Here is a 23,257-nt window from a genome sequence, read left to right on the forward strand (position 1 = left end):
TGCAGCTGAACATTGCTCGTTCTGAAACACATTTCCCAGCTCCCAAAAAAAATCTGAACTATGAATTACAGGGAGCAGACAATTTAGAAATATTCCTCGAAGTTAAAAGGAAAGCTGTTGCTGTTTCCAGTAGTATTATTTTATTTAGTACAATTAGATACTCACAGTTTTAAATAAGTGTTCATTTAGGAGTTTTATAACTGTTGCTACATATAGATGTGGAAGTTTACCCTTCTTGTCCACCAGAATTACTTTTGCTTAAAAATCAAACAATCTGAAATTAACCCTTCCATATTCTTTGAACTTCATAAATTTGAAGCATGGCTCTATTAAAAGATACTACTGTGTAAAAAAGAGATGCACTAAGCCAGCAGTTCTCTTCTGGTAGTAACAGACATGAACTAGTGCTGGTTTTTTACTTATTTTTGGAAATGACACAGGTATGAGATGCATTAGATTATTTTTTTTCCACTGTTAAGTATTTATTGCATTCCAACTATTAAATTTTGCTGTAGCCTATGGAAAAATGTCTACTTTAAATGGTCTGCAACACTATTGGTTCCAATAATTTATTTAGGAGCCCATGGAATAAAAGAAGCACATTGATATTGAAGTTACCCACTTTATGTCACTGTCTGTCTCCCCTTCTGGCTGCTGTTTCACTGAGATAAAAAAGAGAGACAGAGGAATAAATGAAGGGCAGATTTCACAGAAAGCTAGAGGGGGGCGATGGAAAGACTAGAGCTGGGAGAGGAAAGGTGACACTGGGGTAAAAAGCAGTGCTTGCTCATGCTTTACTTCTGTCATTTGCCTTTGCTTAGGTCAAGGTGTGCTGAGGAGGCCTGAGCCTCCTCAGAGGTTTGGCTGTTCCACACCCCCAGGAGCTGTGCTGGGAGAGGGGAGGGAGCAGGACAGAAGGGAATATCCTAAGTGTATTATGAGAAAAGCTGGGATCTGCTGCCTGAGCCCTGCTTTACCTGCAGTGATTTCCAACAGAATTAAACAAGAGGTAGAATGACTGCCTTCACCTTGTCTCACCACGCAAATCAAGGGCTGCTTTTACTGCTCTGCCTAGGGCCAGGGTTAAGCCTAGGGTTAGCATTCTGAAAACCACAAAGCCCAGAGCTCCAGGCACACTGCAGCTGCAAAAGGCATGCCAAGGGAACACAGAACTGCCACAACATGGCTCCCTCCACACCCTTCTGCCTTGAACAGCCTTAGACCAGGTGAATGAGGAATCTTTCACAGGGGCATCATTCCTCACTGATTCCTTGGGTGTACAAACAATATTTTCTCTGCATCCCCTTTACAGCAGCCATAAGCTTTGGTTTCCAAATTTCCAGCATTAATATGCTTGAGTATTTTTAACATGTCAGAGCACAAAATACAAGTTAGATAAATCAGAATATTAGTTCAGGTTTGTGTCACTGTTGAGCTTCTTTAATTTTCAAATATGAAGGTGAGATAATTACTTTAAAGGCGGTTTCTGCCCTTGTTGGTAGTATATTACTCTTTACCACTGAGTAAACCAGAATATTTCTTACAATAACTGTTCTGATTGACACTCTTGCTAATTGTGATGTACAGTATAAGATCCCTCAAATGAACCAGACACCAGTGCATTGTACTGTCACACTGTTTGGAGTTATTTAAACAATTGTTATTTTCAAAGGATTGTTTATAGAAACCTCTTGTAAGTACCTTTCTGTTAAATATGCTGATGTGTGATACTTCAAACTTTGCTTCCTCCTTCCTGGAGCAAACCCCTCTGAAACCCAGGAAGTCTCTGTGGAGGAGGGTTTCACTGATCACTGGATCTAGGTCAGTCCATCTGTGGCTTTCAGAGCTACTGCCTTTGGCAGATTGGGCTCCCTGATTTTGTAGCAGTTGTCTGCTCCAGACCCTGGCAGCCTTCACATCCCAAGCCATAGGCTGCAGTCCAGTGATGTCCTTCCCAGAACTGGGGAATCTGGAAGGCCAGGTTTCTCAGCAGCCCTTTAGGCCAGATGCTGAGCAGCTCACCAGAAGCCTGCCTGGCTTCTGCTGGAAGCTGAGCAGAATGGAATCAGATACATTTTCTTTGCCAAATCTGCACATTCTGACGATGTAATTTGTTCTTCTGATTTGTTCTGCTGAGTCAAAAATAATTTGGGTTTCACACATAGAGAAACATGATGACCACAACAAAAGATACTGAAGTTATGGAGAATTACACTTGTGAATAGGAAAGACAAGCAAGAATGAATGGGTTCTTTATGTTTATTGCAAAATACAAATAGTTGAAAAAAAAATGGAACAAGATTTACTAAGATTTAGTGTTTGGCGTATGTATTTGTTGTATTTTATGTATTGAATGTGAAAACAGCAGTCTGCTTCTCACAGACATTTTATTAAGGCAGTATGGGGATGGAACGCAGTCTTGAGAAAAATGAGCATTTAGAGAATTGGATAAAGTAATGCAAAAATCATTATTTTAAATTTCTTTTAAAAATATTTTTCTGTGTTAGTCACAAGTCAAAAAATTTTATCATGTGAAGACTTAGGAGCGTAAGAAAAGCTTTTCTGTAAAGGTTTTCAAACTGTTTAGGGACATTATTAATGATGTGTTTCTACTGGCAAGCAGTAAGGCACCAGCCAGGGAAAACAGAGTATACCTTTAGAGTGTGCTTAGAGTGACAATTGATTGTGACTGTCTTGTCTGATTTCAACACACCTCAGGTTTCCCTTTTTTTCACGTGGCGGTATAGCTGATTTAATTTGATTATAAGTCATGTAGGAGGTGTTTCCAGCTGTATATGTATGTCCATTTAGGTACATTATTGTTATTAAAACATTTGCTCTAACCTTGGACTTATGTATAGCACACCATGCTTAACAGCAGAAAGGGTCTTCCAGCTGGCTGAAATAAACTGGAAAGTAATTGTTAAAAAATAATGAAAGATACTGAAAAAGTCACTAGCTTTTCCCTTTTGGAGGAAGAATTCTGCTTTTAGCATGACAGAAGGTGTTTCTTGCTCTCATTTCAGCACTAGATTCCAAGAAAAATTTGTGACTTATTGAGAGAAATCTGCATAAAGAACTAGCAAGGATTACACCACAACAGCTGTACTTCTGAATAATTTAGGTTTAATTTGCAAAATTATACAGGAAAGGATTATCACTTGTAGTTGCATTTGAGAAAATGGAGCTACAAGTGTTGTTATGAAACGTGGCAATGTACAAACCATGTTAAATCGCACAGGGGCTGTTGTGTCACTCTGGGCTGGATCCTGCAGAGCTGCTGCCAATACACTCGTAGAATCCTGGCTGGGGAGTAAATAGTGTAGGAAGAGCTTCCTTAGGCTGGATATGCAGCAGAGCAGAGCCCTTCCTGAAGGTTTACACTTGTGCTTGAGAGGAATGTCTGGCAGGTGCTCCTGGTGACACACACAACATCTTGCTCCGGAGGGGTCAATTAATTCTGTTATGATTATATATTTACAGTTATTTATAGTAAAAGATCTTAGGGGACTTTCAGCCCCTTTCTTCTCTGGGAAAGCCTCCTCCTGAGTATGTGGCAGTCAAGAGCACTCACTGCTTCAGGCATATTTGCCTTTTGATCAAAAGCAAAGTTGATTGTCCCACTTTTCCCAAAGCCATCCTGCTCTTCAGCTACAAGGTATATGTAAACCAGGAAGAATGTCTTCTTCTTCTCTCCTGCCTCCATATTGACACTGCAGTCCCATAAGGTTAAGGCAAGATTTTCCTCAGAATGTTTCCTGCTCATATTTCAGAGGAATTCTGATTTGTAAACTGCAAATTCTGGGCCAAATGCTTGTCGTGATGTTTCTGTAAAAAAATATGTCTATATATAAATCAGTAAGTTACAGACTGTTACAATTCAGTAATTTCCAAACATGAATTCATAACATTGACATAGATTATGATTTTGTCTTGGCCTTGCCATCACCTGGTCACATAGACGAACCTCAGCAACCAGCAGGTTGGTTTATCCTGATGCTGTGTGTGACCAGGAGAGATCTGTGGTCATGTGAGATCTCTGGAGATGATGCTCACCTGCACTCCAGGCTTACAGGAATCTGTGCAGCCTGTGAGCCTGGGCAGGAGATTTACTCTCAGGTATGTAGGTGTACCCTGAGGGTTGTAAATCCTGGATTTTACAGAGAGGAAAGTGGGAAACTTCAAGTTACTGTAATAAAAGATGCACACATTGCAATTCAAAGCAGGGACAAAAAAATTTCTTGCTTTAATGCAAGAACTGGTGCATCTTGACAAATCCAAATTTAGAGGTAACAGAAATAAAAGTTTTTGTAAATGGGAGGATAGTCTGGAACACTCAGAGAGCCCTGATGGGACCGCACAGAGTGTTGTTCAGCAGTCAGGAAAAGGAAGCAAATGATGTGTACAGTTTATTATCTTCTAGATCTCAACAAACTTGTCAAGTAGAAGACCTGAGGAGCTTGTACTGTAAAGCCACCGTGGTCAGGATTTCTAGAGGTGGGCTGAAGTCAGAAGGATTCTGACTATACAATATCCAGGGCACCAATTCAGATTGCCACTGATTTGCAAAGTTGATAACAGGATTAGAGAGTCTCAAGTATTTCTCTATGATTGCCACAGGGCAGTGAACTGTAAAACAACATCCTTTTATTTTTTTTAATGAACAATGGTATAAGGTCTCTATTTTTTCCTAAAAAAACCCCCTTGTGCAATCTCCCAGTTTCCTATCTACATGCTGATTAGGATAACATAGTTTGAGTTCTGCACTTGAAATCATGAATGAGGTTCATCTTTAGTCTGTTAAAACCACATATGTGTTTAAATTACTTATCTGTTGAACTTCTGATGCAGAAGTGAAAGACCTTGCAAAATATAGTACTGTTCCTGGTATGTTTTTACAGAGGTAAATCCTAGTGGATGTAGAAAACAGAACTCACTAAAATGCTCTCACAAAATGTTTTCATCACAATTTGATGAAATACTATTTGTAGATTTCTTGTAGTATCCTACTAGTTAGGAAACTCTGGGGAAAATCCTTTTATCTTGAAGCCACGTGAATATTTGTGACCAAATGATGGGTTCTTCCTATCCCATTCCATTCTTTACTGCCCTTTGCTCTGTACACATCCACATGTGTGAACTTCTCTATTTTAAGGCCAGAAAAGGCCCCCCACAAAAGCACTGAAGATAAAATCCCGTATAGGAGGGTGCTTTTATAGAGACTTTTCAGTGTGAGGCATACATGGAGAGATTGTGTGAAGATGATGATTTGTTTCTCCTTAATTGCTTGCAGGATGAAATGAAGATGGTCATTCCCTGTTGAGCACTTGGATTTTTCATTCTGAGTCACCCATAGACTTCCTACTTGATCCTGGACTGCCAATTCCCCAAACAAGACAACCAGTTTCTCCAAAAGGCTTACAGGAAAGCACAGTTTTGTGTCGATGAACTTTTTCACAGTCTTGAGTGGTATACATAAGGGAAATGCACTGTTTTATGAGAAATGTAAACATTATTCAGTCTCATGAAATTTGAGTAATGTGACCAATACAGAGTATCTTTTATTATTTTGCTGTTGTTTAATCGCAGAATGATTCTTAATCTTAAATGATTCATGTACTACATAAACACAGCCAATTCCCATTTTATATTGTTTTGGACTTTATTCTTGAAAGCACTGATCTGTTTTGAAGAGGAATTGCATAATCTAGTAACTTTTTCTACAACATCCCTGATTTATGTAGTCATAACATGGCGAAATTTAGTTTTATTGGGTTTTTAGTTTTACTCCAAAAATCCAAACAGGCAAATAAATGTTGGGTTATATTTCTCTCTGGTTATCACCAGAAACATTCTTTAGTCAAGCTAAATTTCATCAAGAATTGTTTTACCTTCACAAATCGGGACATATAAGGGAACTGATTAATTGTGACCAAAGATGTGACTTTAGGTCAGCGACAGCGCTCAAGTACAAGCTGAGAGCAAAACTGGCATTTTAGAATAGGTAGCTGTCTAGAAATCAACAATTAAATGTTTTCAGGGGACACCGGAGTGCTGGGAGAGCCTGCTTGACGTGCGACAGACTGCAGGACATCACCTGCGCACTGATGCCCGCGGCGCGTGGAGGCAGAACTCTGCCGCCGGAGGAGGAAAAGCGGGCGGTAGGTTGTTGCACCAGCGGGATCATTTGTGCAGTTCGCCCGGCGGGGACATCGCGCAGCAGCGCACGGGACGGTTCGCTCCGCGCGTTCTCGGAGCACGGCAAGGCAGGGCGGGGGCGGGAGCGGCCCCGCGTGCCCCGGCCCCTCCCCGCCCGCCCACTGCGGGGAGCGCCGGGCAGGGCCGGGCAGCGCGGGGAGCGCCGCGCTCCCGCCCGCAGCCGCCGCCGCTCGCAGCCGGCATGGGCCCCCGCGGAGCCCGGCGCGCCGCCGGCTGCCTGCTGCTCTGCTGGGCTCTGGCCGCCGCCCGCGCCGCCCCGCGCAGGACGCCCTCGTTCGAAGGGCATGTCGCGGAGAACCGGCCGGCGGGCACGCGGGTGCGCGGGCTCAGCATCCCCCTGACGCGGCTGGGGCCCGAGCCCTGGTGCGCCAAGGTGCAGGGGCGCCGCTGGCACCTGCAGCTGCTGGGCGAGGGACACTCGCACTTCCAGGTGTCGCTGGACGCGCGCACGGCCCGCGTGTGGCTGCGCACCCGCCGCCCGCTGGACCGCGAGGCGCGGGCGCTGTACTCGCTCCGCCTGGGGCTGTGCTGCAAGCGCTGCGCGCCCCGGGGCGCCGCGCCCGCGGAGCTGGCCGCGCTCACCGTGCGCGTCTTGGACGACAACGACAACGCGCCGCGCTTCGTGGGGCCCGGCTCCGCGCAGCTCCGCGTGGAGGAGACGCTGGCGCTCAAGTCCCAGGTGTGGCAGGCGCGGGCCGAGGACGCGGACGCGGGCGCCAACGCGGAGCTGCGCTACTTCGCCCTTCCGCGCAGCGCGCACTTCTTCGTGGTGCCGCGCAGCGGACGCGTGGTGCTGGTGAGCTCCCTGCTCCACCTGCGCGCTCCCATCCCGCTGCGCCTCTACGCGCGGGACCGCGGCCGGCCCGCGCTGCTCAGCGAGCCCCTGGAGCTGGAGGTGCTGCCGCAGCCCAAGCGCCTCCCGCCGCCGCCGCCCCGCCGCCGCCGGGCCGCGCTGCCGCCCGCCGCGCCCCTGGCGCTGGCCCTGCCCGAGGACGCCCGCCCGGGCACCCGCCTGGCCGCCCTGGCCCCGGCGCGCTTCGCCTCCGCGTGGTTCGAGCTGCTGTCGCCGCCCGTCGAGGAGTCGCCGGTGAGCGTGGAGCGAGAGAGCGGCGAGGTGACGCTGCGCGCGGCCCTGGACAGGGAGGCGGTGGCCGCCTGGGAGCTCGTCATCCGCGTCCAGGAGCGCCGAGGTGGGTGTTAGGCAGAGTCTTAGACGAGGTAGTGGTCTGGTCCCATCAGGGAGTCCGGGGACAGTTTGTCTCCAGGTGACAACAAGCACCTAACGGTGTTCTAGCATCAGGTGTCATATGCTGTGGAGTGGAACGTACTTTTGGTCTTCTAAATCTGTAAACTATTAGCATTAAAAACACTAGAAGTGACAATATGGTGTTTAGCAGAATTTAAGTGTTTCACCGGTTAGAATTCTTAGTTGTTAGTGAGTAGTTGAGGTACAGCACAGGTGTTTGTTACTAAAGTATTCTCTATAGCGCTCATCCTGTAAGTGTCTAATTTGAAGAATGCAGCTGAAGCCATTGAGTTTTGAGTCATTATTAAAGTTGAGTGTATTTGACTCACAAGCATGATGTGGGGTTTTGCAGGACTGGAGCCCTTGTGTTTAGGCAGGTGTTCTTTTTTAAAAATATCTCAGGAGTTCAATGTACACCATTGAAATGGCATGTCTGTGCCTTAAATTGTCATTTTTCACAAGCTCTTACTGAACTTAAATGGACTAGCTCATTTCATTTACTGTTTACACATATTGCGTTTTAAAATTCTTTTCCTTTTTAATTGTCATCTCGGTTAATATTTTTCACCTACGAAAATACAGATTAGTTTGAGCATATTTTTAATTTATGAATGGTGAATATCTCTGCCCATTCACCGTGTCGCTTTTTTAATTTTTATGTTACTTGCGATTGTAACAAGGTTGCAGAGATTGCCCAGAATGAGTATTCTGGAGAAAATCTTATCAGAAGACATGAGTTGGTTGGCCTGATTTCGTCTTGGAAAGGTTCAGGAAGGGTTTGGCATGATGAGACTGTTAGTGGTTGTGAAAACGATTAACTGCTCAGCAGTGCAGCTGCTCAGGGTGATTTCCCTCAGCCACAGAGCAGCGCAGGCGGGAGAGATGAAAAGCTTCCCACGCCATCCCTCTCCCTTATCTCGCCTGCTTTTGACCGAGGGGCAGCCCATAGGAGTGAGAGGCAGCTTATTCCTCGGTGTCTGCGCGATCCCTGAGGATGCCTGCAGGGCTCTAATTAGCGCTGACAGTTTCGGTGACACGGATACTTCCCCCTGTGGAGCAAGGCTACCCCAGCAGCTCCTTTCGCTCGGGTGCTGAGGAGCAGCTCTCAGATCCTCCTCTCGTTCTCTCTGGGGTTTTGTCGTGCCTGTCGCTGTCGCGTGTTGGTGTCAGTCGCTTGCGCTGGCTTTGTGGTGTGTTCCAGCCTGAGCTTTGGCTGCAGACCAAGAGCTTGACGGACCGATTTCCAAAGCACAGCGCTGTGTGTGTCCTACCCCCGCTAGTCAGTCTTGAGCCAGGCTGCCTGCCGAGGGGAATGTCATTGCTCCGAGGCAGTGACAGAACCCATCGGGTCAATCCCAGTGTGCTGCTGGCATGTTCGCCACTCTGTCATGTAGCTCAAGTTCCAGCCCTTTGCTGGTGTCAGTTCCCTCTGTCAGGATCAAGAAGATGTTGTTGGAGAAGTGGTAGCTAACCTTGCCCCGGGTTACTGCAGGTCTCACCTTTGTGATCGTTTTTCCCCTTACCTAGTCTGAATATAGAAGTCTGAGATTGCCTGGAACAAAGCTTGTCATTCTGTCATGCCCGAGATTTCACTTCCAGGGCAATGCTTGCTAAGGGAGTTAAAAAAAAAATCTGAAACAAGTTTTAACTTAATTTCAGGGATTTTTTTTTTTTTTTTTTTACCATCATCTAGTTTAACTAAGTAGTTTGGAGCATTTTCCTCTAGCCTAATCTATTACTGCTGGTACTATGTAGTAGTAAGAGAATAAATCTCTAAGAAACATGTAGGACTGAGTTCAGACTCTGAGATAAGGTAGACAGCAATTGTGGACAGTCCAAATGCCATGATTTAGGTAGTGATGATTTTAAGTTTCTTTGTTTAAAGGACATCAAATTCAAAATACATCTTAATACTATTGTTTTCATCAGTTAAAGGTTAGTAATGACTTGATACTTTCAAAACTCTTTGAGGTTGCAGAATGCTTTCATACTCCTTTTATAGGAGTATAAAATACATTTAACGTAATACTTTGAAACAGATTTAGAAAGTTCTGTCTCTCTGTTTACTCACAGTCCAAACTGCAGTAATCTGAAAAAAGAAAACCAAAAGGAAGGGATAGGAGAAAGATGCCTAGCATAACTGTGTTTTACTTAGTCTGAAATAGGTGCAGAATATTGCAAAAGCTCCAGGAGAAAACACAGTATTTACAGAAGTGAACATTCAGGGTGAATTAAAGTGTGGAGATGGCTACACTGAATTTTGTTGTGAATAAAAGTGCAAGTTCAGGTTCTTACTCCAGTTTGTTTACTTTGCTTTTAACATTTGTGGTCACTTATTTTACATTATACATAAATGTAAACATTTAAGCAGCTGTGGGGGTCTAGTATTAGAGCTTATGGTATCAGGTGTCTATTTATTTTCAACTGATATAAAGTTGTATTAATTTCTTAATTTTTTTTTTTTTATATTTTCCACTCTTCTTGCTGCCTGGTAACTGTGAACTGAAATGAACCAATAATTAATTCTGTCATTACTCTCTTCTTCAACCCAGGCAATGATGTTGAGGATAAGACAAGATGTTTAAATACTTTAGCATATAAAGTCTACCCTATTTTCCTTTATCTTTTCAGTGTAGTTTATTGTGATTCATTTGCAATGTGCACTTCATTACTTACAGCAGTAAAAAGTGCTTAAAAGCATTGTGCCACAAGTGATCCTAATGCATCTCTGGGCACAAGAACTGTTTTTGTTTTTTTTTTTTTTTTTTTTTTTGTCTGATGGACCATTCTCAAATTAGTAGCAAGAAGATGGGCATATGGTAATAAAGCAACATTGAGCAGTTGAGCAGTTTATTCCTAGTTTGTGACAGCCCACACTCTTTAGCTCATAAATGGGACTGTGTAGATGTCCTTTGCCTGAATTCAGTTTTCTTCAAGTGGCATATAACAGGCTGTATGTTTGTTTATTTTCCCCCTTTAGCTAAAAGAGAATTTTGAGTATTTTTCTGTTTACTTCCTCTCGATTCTGTCCTGGATAATCAGCACAGCAGCGTGTGCAGGGCTGGGGTTCCAGATGCAGCCAGACCTTTAGCATCTCAATATCCAGATATCTTCCACATTGATGACAAGGAAGGGTTTTCTCTGTCTGAGTTGTGTTTTGTTGAAGGTGTGAGTTAAGGGAGCTCACTGCTCTTGGCCTGGCAAGTACCTACCAGTGTAACACACTCACTCTCTGCTGCCTGGAGTATTTCTTGGTAGACCATAGGCTTTGTGCTGGTGTATGTTTGCCCTTGTCAGGGGTAGATTTGAAGGGCTTTTGCAGTCTGAAGAACTTTTCGGCATTCAGGGTGGAGGTTTTTTGGCAAAGCTGCAGTTGAGCTCTAAAATTTTTGTTAGTGATGCGCACAAATCACTAATTATCATCGTTACCAGTGCATTACATGCTGTGATTGCTTTGTGACAAACATATTTTGGTTATCAATGTTATCAATGTTTTATTTTAATGTAGATGCCCAAAAAAATCCTTTTTTTAATCCTTTGAAATAATTTGTTCTATTTTACTGCTGCAGTAAAATTAACTGCATTCTGTAGAGGAAATACTGTGTTACTAGTTCTGTTTATTAATTGTGTATCTCTCTGGCTTTTTGATACATTGTAGACTTAGTTTTATCATACTTTTGTTTTCTGGAGGCGTTAATTATTCACTAGAAAGTAGCAACAGGAAAATCTGCACTTTTTTAAATGGAATGGGGTTTGGTTTATTTATTTATTTATTTATTTATTTTTAAAGGAATGGGTTCTCCTGTGCTTGTGGAGGAGTTTCAGGGCCTGGACAAGAGAGGACATAGTGCCTTGGTTGGTATTTCAGCTTCAGGTCAGCTCTTATCCAACCTGCACTTGAACACTGCCAGGCTGGGATCATCCACAACCTCCCTGAGACACCGGTTCCAGTCTCTCACCAGTCTCACAGTAAAAGATTTTTTCCTAACATCCTACGCTAAATTTCCTCTCTTTGAATTTGTACCCATGACTCCTTTTCTTGTCACTGCAATTCCTGACAAAGGGTGTCCCTCTGGCTTCCCTGCAGGCTCCTTCAGATACTAGAAGGTGCTGTGAGGTTCTGCCTTAGCACCAGACAGAAAAATCAATCTTGAGAGCTGAAAACACTTGAAATTGAAGAATGGCCTGGCAATCTTTATGGTTTTTTTGTAATTAGCAAACATTTTATCCAAAAGAAAATAAACCAAAACACAAACTTTATAACCTCAAACCAAAGGGAAACACCAGGAAGACCCTATGCATTAGTTTGTGCCATGAAATGCTGAAGAGAATGTCAGAATTTCAGGGCTTAACATGTTTTTTTGGCGCATGGTCCTTGAGGAGGAGTTTCCTCTGGTGACCCCACTGGCCACTCAGCCCCTATATTCTTCAGTTAACCTTGCCTGGAAGGGCTGATGGTTGTGCTCACGTTTTTTTGGTGGCATTTCAGGATTTTATGCCATTCAATTTATTGGGACACGATTTACTCTTTCCAAAAGCATAACGCTATTTAAAGTTTTTACCCAGTGAGCGGAAGGTAAAATTTCTTAGACTGTCATACACATTAATATTTCAACATGGGGCAGCATTTAATTTGAGAAGGAGCCATTATTACTCCATTAGTGCTTGGGGGAAGTGCATTAAAGATCCCACCTCTCTAATCCTGCTGTCTCAAGCTCCCTTGACCTTACTTGATCCATGGGCTTTAGCTTTGTAATCTCCTGTCGTTCATTTTTTTCCCATTGGGGGTTCACTGAGGGTGATGTTTGACATGCTTTCCAACAGTTAACAGCATCTCTTGTACTTTAAATATATTTATCCTGTTTAAATCAACATAGAGAGTGGAGATCCCAATTTTAGTAATATTTTCTCCTTGAAGGATTTTGTGGTTGGGAGTCAAGGATCATCTGTTTTAATTTTATCTGAGACCTTAGTCCCTTACTAGCTGTATTGATTCTGGGGGGATCATCTCTAAGAATTAAGTAGCTTCTGGGTGATGTTTTGCCTTTTACATTTCTTATTCCCTCTTTCATGAATTACAGCTGTCAACAGTTACGCTTCAAGCTGAGCTTAAGTTGAAATCATAATCTATTATCCAGCAGATGGGTTTCATTAAACAGCAGTGGGCTTCATGCACTTGAGTAAAAGAAAAAAGTGTGTTCTGTGTGCACTCAGGACAGCTATGGGTGTTTACAGGCTTGGAATGTTACTGATTTGTGGCAGAAAGGATTGTCTCAGGAAGCTGTGGAGCACCATCCTGATGTTTGATCAGTCTGAATATTTTGAAATTTTCTGCTTTCTATTCCAAGCAGTCAGATTAAAAATATCTTTCTGCGACTGCTATGACTTGAACACCAGAGCTGTTTAGATCTTCTGGCTGTTTATAGTCTCAAACATTCAGTTTATACAAAAGAAATTGACTTCCTTTTTTTCTCAAAATCTAACTAAATTTCAGCACAAATTTGACAATTTGATAGAACAAATAAATTATGGAACAGCCAGGCCAGGCTGGATGGGGTCTGGAGCAGCCTGGTCTAGTGGGAGGTGTCCCTGCCCATGGCAGGAGTTTGGAATGAGATGAGCTCTAAGGTCCTTTCCAACCCAAATCATTCTAGGATTCCACAATGATCCGAGGATGTACAACAGGCTCTGTTGGTGAAGCTACTGATTGTGGTGGCATTTTAACCTTTTTTTCCTTTTCTAAAATTTTTTCCTCCTTGCCTATGAAAGACTACAGAAAAACAAGCTGGATTTTCCCTAAGAAACTCTAAGGAAAATTCATGAGAACTTCCCATCTTACAGTGGCACAGTAGCTGCTCCTGCTTTAGCCAAGTCCTCTATTAATGGTAATGCTTTTTGGCAATCAATAGTAATTCATTGAGACACATGTTTTGCTATTTAAGGATGTCTGTTGTGATTATTAATTTGCAGTCATTATTTCACATCTGGGCACGCTTGGTTTCCCTGACTGCCACCCTCAGAAGATTGATGCCACACTGGAAGTCCCTGATAACATGGTCATCACCTTAATGTCTTTTAATTGGTTATTTATGCTAATATCCTTTCTGCCATGATCATTGAGCTCCTCTGATGCTTCCTTTACTTTTGTTTTCTGGTTTGCTTTAACTTCTATTTTAAAAGCTGTATGATGGTAAGGAGCAGAGACATGCCGGGCTGTCATTATTCTGTCTGCAAAAAAGATGAGGCATATTAGGAGAGAACATGGGCTGTCCCCAGCTTGAGCCCATCAAAGTTATCTCTTTAGAAGGTTTATGTTTTATGAATGAGCAAACTACTGTACTTAAAAGTAGCCCATCATATACCTCAGGAATTTTTAGAAATGACAGCAGAGAAATGTTTGTGCATAATTGTCCTATTTTTTGAAGGATATACAGTAGGACTGGGTACAATAACCAGTAGCTTTTATCTCATGTTATGGTATGAAAATGGGAAAAGAGATTTTTCCTGATTGCAGCTAGAGGCTTAGGGCATTAAGATATTTTTTTTTCTGAAAATATGTCTTCCCAAACTCTATACTCAGTAGGTATTTTACATGAACACATATTATAGAGTGAGGTTTTAAAATAGCACAGGATGATATTTGCAGAGAGTCTTCAAAACTTCAATATCCTCTCAACCAACTCCAAACATTTAACTTGGAGTAACCCAAATAAAAACTCCCAAGTTTTCAAAAAACATTTGTCTATTTAAGGTAAAAAGTAGGAGCAACCTAAAAAAAATCCCACAAGCCATAAAGAAAAATAGCAGCTTGAATACTTAATTTGCTGATGGATTTAGGGCAGTATGTAAGAGCCATAGTAACCTCAAGGCTTGCAAGACTTTTAACTCTCTCATAATCTCCTTTTAAAAATAAATTGTAATGACCTGAAAATGCCAGGAGCAGCCTAGCTTCTCACCCATCGTGGTTTAATCATGATAATATAATACCTCTTCCCTCAGAACATTCAAGGAATGTATAATGTTTGTCCACAATTGCAGAGACATGTTCAGTCAACTACATATTTTCTATTGTCAGATTTTTAAAAATCAGGATGTCTGGCATTGTCAGTTTTATCAATTACACTGATGCAGAGAAGCCTACATTTTGCATGAATATAAGGATTTTATTTCCAAGTCTCGTCTTATAGAATTATCCATTGGATTTTTGAGAGAAAAGACAGTCATATAATCCTAATGCAATCAGAAGTCTGAAAATACGTTGGATTTCACAGATTGACAGCATCTTTTAAAATGACATGGTGAAAAGAGATGGGTTTAGAGGCAGCTCTGACCTCCAGTATTTGAAACTGCAGTCAGAGGGTTTCAGCAGGCATGATTTTCAAGGCTTGGTGTAACCAGAAGAGCCTTCAGAAGTTGCTGTTAAATGAATGCTTAAGTATTAAGTCCTTTGCCTTCTTCCTGCCACCTTTGGTAACTTTATTGGTAGGTGGGGGAATATTTTTTCTGGTTGCTGTCTGAAATGACAGGATGTGTCAGTTTGCAGTATCTCTCTGCAGTCCAGTGAGCCTTTATAACCAGCTGCAATAGCAGGTTGGAGCAACTGGTTTGTGTTACTTTATGTTAAAATCCCTTCCCAGAAACTTAATGGTGGACATCACAGAAGAGATTTTTCAAATAAGCCTGGATTCAGTAAAGCTGTAAAAACCTAAAGCAGAAGAGAACCATGATCCCATCAAGATACCAGATTGCTTTTTGTAATTTTCAGTATGTTCTTCCATTTCAACAAGTCTTAAACTTGAACTGTCCCAAGAAGTTCATTTTAAGATTTTAAGAGGGCTTTCCCTTCCTAAGTTCCTCTGTATGTCTTAAATTTCATGTGGGAAGTGTAACCCAGTCCTCATGGTATATGAGTATTAAGGCTTTTTCCTGTTTGGTTGTTGTTGTTATTGCTGTTAAATGTTTTAGAGACTTTCCCTATTTTTTTAACTGACTCATCGCCATTTTTTTCCATTTTTACTGTGATTGAAATTCTCAGCAAGTTATTTAATTTTTTGTTTTTCTTTTTTTTTTTTTTCAAGGGATGAAAATGATGAGTGATGATATATAATATTTCCTGTGAGCAGAAAGGTGGCCAGCTAGTGTATTAGCCTACCTAATGTGGTTGGATTTCAGAGCAAGGCAGTATAATAAATCCTTCTGTTTATCAGTTTTCAACCACAGATAGGCATGAAAAATAAGCAATTATAGATAAGATACCTATGATGAAGTTTCAGCAGTGGATTATGAAGATTGATTTTGGTGATAGGGAATGAATTTCAGTGCTACAGCTTTTGTCAGTAATATTAAGTTAAAATGAAGTAATTCCAACTGGAGGGAATATCAGAGGGGAAAAAAGCAGACTTCAGGATGAGCTGCCCTAAGAAGGATTTTTGATGATACACGAATTGACTCTAATAGGGAATTAAGCAGCTAAAGTAGGAAAAACCTCTGGACTAGAGTTTATCATTTTAGTTTTAGTTTCCTGTATAAATTGAAAAGAGAGCTGTGGAGGGGCTTAGATTTGATACTGCAAAGGGCAAATAAGTGGTGTTTGCAAATATGTGGGAAAAGCAATCTGCTTATAGAACTTGTTTTCATTAGTTTCCACGCTGAAGAAAAATAAGAGAAAATATACTTTCTGATTAAATAAAAAGATGATTTTACCCTTTTGAATAGGAAATACTTTTTTCTCTATGACTTTTAAAAATACTCATTTTTGACATAAGATATTCCAGTGTTATGTTACTGTCATGTTCACGATCAGCAAGGGCCATTTTGTGTTTTATCTCCTCTTGCTCAGTATCTGTGAGAAAGCAATTTAAATTTTTCTGTTGTCTGAAGCTGGGGAAGAAAATCTGTCAAATGCAAAATCCGTGTGTGTGCCAACAATCTAATTAGCAGAACCATTCTTTGAGTAGGATTTCTTTTGAATGGATGACATTGTGTAAGATATCTATGGTGTGCCTGGCTTGAAAGTCAAACATCTAGCGTTTAATATTGAGACAGTTGTAACTGCTATTGTGTTACACAAGAGTTTGAAAATTCTTTTTGGGAAAATGAAGCCTGGGTCAGATTCCTGACTTAGGATCTCAGTAGTGGTTGACTTGCACTGCTGGAGGTAGTGGCAGGTATCTCCACTGCTTGTCAGGGCCTGCTATTGGGAACAGATAACTTCAGTAGAACCTCTCTGTGTGTTTGAAGGACTTAACCCAAATCCACAGAGGATTAGCAGTTTTAAGCTGTTTCTGCTAAGATTTGAGTGGAATTGTAACATATTATTTTCTACTATAATGTAGCAATATTACTGCACATATAGTACCAATAAACTACTATTAACCATGAAATATGAATGCAGATTCAAGATCATGTACTGTTACTTTTATACACTGATGTACATATATAATTAATATATCTGTAAGGTACATATGGGGGATGTTTTGATGGACAGAGGCACCTGAACTATAGGGAGGTGTATATTTCTAAAATTTTTATCCATCCACTGTCTTAAAGCACAAAAAATTTTCATAAGTAAGGGAGAAAATTAATTTTACGTACCTTATTCAAAACGAATTGGAAATCTGGTTTAAGGTCTGTTCTGCAGGCAAGCAGCTGTGTCAGTTACAAAACACAAGAGACTGCCTTTTGTGTGTGTCATGGTCATTACAGTCAAGCAGAAACTCGGAAATACTTGCTGTGCTAATTAGAATGTGGGGTTATGCTTAAAAAAAAATCATGTTCACGAACATGTACTTTGAAATCCTTAATGCATTGTCCTGCTAGACATCCACATATTACACAGACATTATTGTTGCTGTCGGTCTCTTCATCACATTCGTTGTCCCCTGGCAAGCCCTTGTCCAGTCATGCTTCGCTGGACACCCTGATGTTGTTTCCACAAGTTGTCAGGTCACATTTGTAGGTCTCTGCAGAGAGGTCCAGTCCTGGTCGGTGTTCCTGCCGTAGCTTTTCCTTTGATATATGGCATGCAGTCAAGGGAAAACTTACTTGCAGTCATTTTCCTCCAGACTGCCTTTATCTGGGAAATCATGATGATTTATTCAGCGTTTTTTCTTATGAATCAGATTGTCTGGGCTTGATAGAGGAAGATAATATTCCAGTAAGATCTGTAGAGTCATATGCAGTGGAAACGGATGCTGGTCAACAGAGGCACTAAAATGCTGTCTCTTCCCTTACCTGCACTGCAGTTCCTGCTGACTGTCCTGACTGTCCTAACGAAATTCTTAAGGTTATTCACGTGTTCCAGAAGTAACCAACATATTGCTGAAAGCTTTGGTCTTGCCAAGATGTCAGAATGACACTAAGGTCTCCTAAATGCTAAAGTACCTGGAGGAATGTGCCCAAGTCCTTTGAGTTTTTGAGCAATAAAGTTTGATAGAGCATGTGAGGATTAAGCTTGGTCCTTATGCCCTTTTGCAGTTTTCTTACAACTGTTTCTCCGTTATAAGTATGTTCTAAGTATCAGCATATTAATTTTCAGTGAGTTGGCATTGGTTAAGTGATGAAAGAGGGATTTGTAACCAGATTTATTACTACTTATTCAATAAAAATGAATTATTCTTAAATTGGGACTTACTTTTTGACATATGAATACATAACCCATGCATGTTAGGAACTCTAGCAGGACTTGAACCAGAGTGAGTTCAGGGGCTGATTAGGAGAATGATTTCCAGACACCAGAGAGACAAATCAGTAACCTTTGTACTCCTAGCAGGGTTACCAAGGTAGCATTCAAATCCTCAATAGGTCTTGCTATTATAGGGGCAGATTTTCAGAGGTTCTTAACCCAGCTTCTAATTTAGTGCTGCTACTTTAAGCCCACAGTATGCCCAGGCAAACTAGGCTAATAGTGGGTATTTACAAACTTGGAGCAGCTTCCACCAGAGCCGTTCTTTTGTGAAGAGACGGGCAATTTTGACATTAATTTCTCCCTTTTGGAGCTACTCTGTTTGGACACCTTTTAATTAAAATCTTAGGAGTGTTCAAGCAGTCCCTGATTGCATTTGGCACTTTGCATTTAGAGCTCACCCTGGTGTGTGCTGCTGTGGTGTATTTTAACCTTGGATCAATGTCCAGCACATTCCCTCCTCTGCATTTTCTTCAGGTGTCTTGGACTGGCTGACCTGGGGCATTTGGGACACACATTCTGACATGAGAACACATCTATTTAAAACACATCTGGTACTATTTACTATAGTACTGAGAAGTAATATTTATGCTGCTTCTTTTGACATATTTGGGGGTTTTTAAAGGTTTTTCAGCTTTTTGTGGCTTTTTTTTTTTGGTGCTACACTCAAGAGAAAGCAAAGCAGCCGCTCTCAGAGTCTGTCTGAATGCTGAAGGGAATTCTACCTGGGTGAGTGCAAGGGAAGTGCAACAGCAGAGCAGGCACCTGTGCTCACACCTCAGTGTCAGCTGTGTTTTGTGGTGAGGCAGTTTGAGTTTGGAAACTTTGGCTGCACAGACACTGTTTTAAAGAAGACTGGTCTACAGAAACTGAACTGAGCGTCCCAACACTGAGCCTCCCAACACTTCTGTCTGCAGAGGTGCAGTGGTACCTGACACACAGGGGATCTCGCAGTCAGGAAGGCTTTGTAAGACTTGGATGTACATGGTAACTGGGAATTTTACCATGAAAATGTCAGAACACATGTTGCATGTATCCATGTTCTACAGTGGTGCAAGTCATGTTTAATGGGCAAACCCAATACGGCTTCTTTTTCAGGAAACTGATCACTTGTGTAATTTACTGTTTGATAAATTAGATATTGGGTTTTGCCGTAGGCACTGTTTTTTCATATGTGGTACTGTAAAACTAATATTATATTCCCTAGAACATTAGATTCTTGATACAGGGTATAATTACAAAGAAATTAATTTGGATTTAACAAGTTACTGTCAATACACTTTTTGTTGCTCTTAAGAGAAACAAAAAAAGGCCATGTATTCACTCACAGGTTTAAAATACAGATGAATTAATACAATTTTACAAGGTGAACTCAAGACAGCCTCAGTGATTATCCTGGGTGACTGCTGATTTTTTCTGTTAAGAGAATTTTCTGGGTAAAAATAGATGTACTCAAAGGTCAGGATGGATTAAGTCTCAGGAATCTAAACTAAGAAACTTCTATTTGACTTTGCCAGGCACAACACCAAGGAGTTTTCTTTACAACAGCCCGTGAGCTGGTTGTTCACAGATGGCAATTCTGATGTGCTGTGCTGAACTTGCCACGTGCCACCAGACAGGAACTCCTGAGTATGGAAAGTTGAAGCTGCAGGAGGTGGTGCTTCTGTGGGAGTCTGTACATGCACACCTCATGCAAAGGGACAGATTTGAGTTGGAATAGGGATGTTTTTTGTACAGGGATGTCAGGCTGCAGTAGAGAGGGAGAATGAGTACAGCAGTTCAGACTAAGTGAACGTCCTGGGAGAATAGGCTTCCTTAGCAACACAACACTGTCTAAAAGATTAGATATTTTGGCAGCACTTTCTACATCAATATATACTTAAATACTAAGGTCATTGTATTATTAATTTGATTAAATTAAAACTGGTGGTTTTAGATGTTCCTATTTGCACATTGTTTCAATTCCTGTAGAGCTGTTTTGACAATAAATGCTTGTCTGTATGTTTTCATGTATGTATAAATAATAAATCAACACTGAAATCAAGTATTAACACAGTCAACTTTAAAAACTCTGACTTCACATCCATTATTAAGCTTGTGGCTAAGTCATTCTGTAAGTGTAGGTGGCAGTTTTGGCCTGGGCCACATTCCAGGCTGGAGCACAGTGCAGTGCCAGTGCAGTTGTGCTGCCTTTGGAGGCACGTGGGGCCAGAGGCATTAGCTCTGGCCTGCGGGAATCAGCTTGGCTTCTGGCCTGAATTATTTACAAGGTCAGTGCTAGTCTGCTGGAAGCCAGACTGGCCCACGGGCCCAAGTTTTATTCGTACTGTGCTCCCTGTTATTATTGATAATTATCACTTAAAAAAACCCCTTTGCTCCATCAGTGTCTCAAGTGTCCTTTCTGCCACCTTTTCAGCAGCACCTGGCTGATCCTTATTACTTGTTAGGAGCTCTGCTATTTCATGGGTTAATTCAGTAATGGTAAAATTATAATAAATATTTTTTCCTCAATTTTTAAGGATCTTATGCTGTTAATTTTTGGAAAATTTTTAACTTCCATTTTGTGGTTTGTTCTTCTGGATTTTGATTGTATGTATTTAATAATATTTCAACTTAAATAGGAGTGAAAACTATATTAGGATTTCAGTGAACTTTATAGAAGGGCAAATCATTGGTCAGAGTAGATTAGAATTTTTTGGCAACAAGTATTTAACTTTCAAAATTCAGAGTTGCTGTAACTTTGCGTGAACAAAACATTTTATGCATTTTTTTTTCTTCTTCAGAAAAAGAAATCACTTTTTAGAAAACAAGGTATTTAAAGTTTGAAAATTTAAGAATGGGGGATTTCTTCCTAGGAAGAGGTCTCAGAAGAATGTGATATGGGTGGCCCCAGTCTTGCAGGTCAGCAGTGCTTGTGCTGGCTATTTCTTCCTCACATTGTTCCTGGATGCTGTTCATTCCAGAAGAACTTCAGTCTCCAGGTTTTTCTGGGTTATGTGCCAGCAGCATTGCAGGAAGTGCACACTCAGGTCCCGATAGGTTCCTGTTACTCTCAGTGCCATGAAGTAGCTGTCTAACGATTTCTTCCTTTTGCTGTGACCTTTAGGGAAGGACTGGTACCTGGTGCATGTGTCCCTTACTGTGACAGACGTGAATGACAACGTCCCTGAGTGGGCCATGGAGCCCTTCCCCTTCCTGGCTGTGGTTTCCCCTGAGGCTGCAGGAGGGACTGAAGTGTACAAGCTGCTTGCTGTGGATGCAGATGAAGGGATCCATGGAACTGTAGAATATTTTCTCTTGGAAGGTAAATTTTAACCCTCCTATTCCCTGAGTATTATGCCCCACTATTGTTACTTTTTATTCTCAGCTTGAATTTCCCTTCCGCCTGCAAGAGGTCCATAAACCTTCAGATCTAAGTGTGAGAAAAATCAACTTCTATTGATGTATGGACAGATTTCTTTGCAAAGTTGAGTTCTTGCCCATATATATCCCTGGGTATGATGGGGACTAGTGCAGTCAGTAATCCCAAGGCTTTGGCAAGGGGTGGCAATGGCAACTGTGTTTATGAGACAGTCTGTGGAGGAGTAGTTTGTTGGATGGAGAGGAGGGTTAATGTTCCTGTCCCTTGTGGGAGTCATGCTTCTGGTTCATTTGTAAAGAACTTTTGAAGGTCCGTGCTGTGCAAAGCTTGTACAAACTCAGTGATAATATTTTGTGTGTCTCCTTTTAAGAAACTTTAGTAATAGTTCAACAGTGTCTGAGCAGATGAGGAGCAACAATACCTCTCCAGAGGAGCATTTTCTGATAAGGGATACTTGGGGTCAAGCAACAGCAAAGTCTTGGAGGATAAAAGAAAGATGGAGAGAGACTATTCAGAAGAGCCTGGCGTGACAGGACAAGGGGGAATGGCTTAAACTGACAGAGAGTAGGTTTAGGTGGGATATTGGGAAGAAATTCCTCCCTATGAGGGTGGGGAGACCCTTGCACAGGTTGCCCACAGAAGCTGTGGCTGCCCCTGGATCCCTGGAAGTGTCCTAGGCCAGATTGGACAGGGCTTGGAGCAGGCTGGTCTTGTAGGAGGTGTCCCTGCCCGTGGCAGGGGGCGGAATGAGATGGACTTTAAGGACCCTTCCAATCCAAACTATTTTATAATTCAGTGATAAAGGAGAGTGATAATTGTCCAGAGAACGAAATGGAATTTTGAAATGCAGTCATGAATGATGAATGTAGTGACTGATTTCTAAGTTCTAAATAAACTTTTGAACCGTAGTGTGCATGCTGATCCTAAGCCAAAGCCAATTTGGGAATTGACCCTGTATTCTCCTCCTAATTGTAATCAAATTAACATGATCTCACTGATGACAGTTTGTGGACTCGTTCCTTTCAGGCGGTGAAGACAGATTTGAAGTTGAGAAGGACACTGGCTGGATTAAAACAACAGGTTTGCCATTGGTGAGGGACAAGGAGTATTTGCTGACTGTACTAGCAGCAGATAAACTTGGAAGCAGAGGGTCCCCAGCCTCTGTTTCTGTAATTGCTGGATTTCGGCCACCACAGTTCACCAACATCTCATACTTTGTGTATGTTCCTGAGAGCACCCCGCAAGGAGAACCGTAAGTAATGGCTCACTACAGTGCCCTGAGGTTGGGGTCCTGCTTTTGACTTCTGTTTGATCTCCCCAGAGCCTTGGTATTGTTTGTGAATCACAAATAAATACTGTGAGAAGCTATTCAGGTCTCTTAATAGCAGTGATCCAGACACAGTTTGATGATGTATTGTTTTAGTCACCCTTTTACAGGGAGAAGTGCTATTGAATAGTTGTTCTTTCTTACTTTTTGAAATTATATGGAACGGATTAGATGTTGATTGTTTCTTAACTCTGAAAAAAAATGCAGAATACAAACTAGTACTGTTACATCATGAAGGAAGATATCCTGTGTGAAAGAATACATTAATTTTATGTGTCAAATTTGGAGAAATGCCTTCTCCACCAAGAGAAAATTGGAAAAACTAAGATTCTTTTTCCTGTATTATTCACAATGACAAACTGAGCTAAAATGAAGATGCCACAGAACTTTCCATGTTATTTCTCTATCCTTTGTATGGCC

General features: G+C 41.6%; 1 protein-coding gene across 2 annotated transcripts in view; it reads left to right on the forward strand.

The window, feature by feature from the left end:
• Nucleotides 1-6,359: 6,359 nt before the first annotated feature.
• The window catches only part of LOC119705455 (neural-cadherin-like), a 63,850-nt gene continuing 46,952 nt past the window's right edge, over nt 6,360-23,257 (forward strand). For both annotated transcript variants that reach the window (XM_038147896.1, XM_038147895.1), the window contains exons 1-3: nt 6,360-7,409; nt 21,256-21,453; nt 22,537-22,762. In XM_038147896.1, the coding sequence (XP_038003824.1) occupies nt 6,401-7,409; nt 21,256-21,453; nt 22,537-22,762 (1,433 nt within the window). In that variant the 5' untranslated portion in view covers nt 6,360-6,400. The remainder of the gene's footprint in view (nt 7,410-21,255; nt 21,454-22,536; nt 22,763-23,257) is intronic.

Source organism: Motacilla alba, chromosome 11 (genome assembly GCF_015832195.1).
Source record: "Motacilla alba alba isolate MOTALB_02 chromosome 11, Motacilla_alba_V1.0_pri, whole genome shotgun sequence".
NCBI classification, from domain to species: Eukaryota; Metazoa; Chordata; class Aves; order Passeriformes; family Motacillidae; genus Motacilla; species Motacilla alba.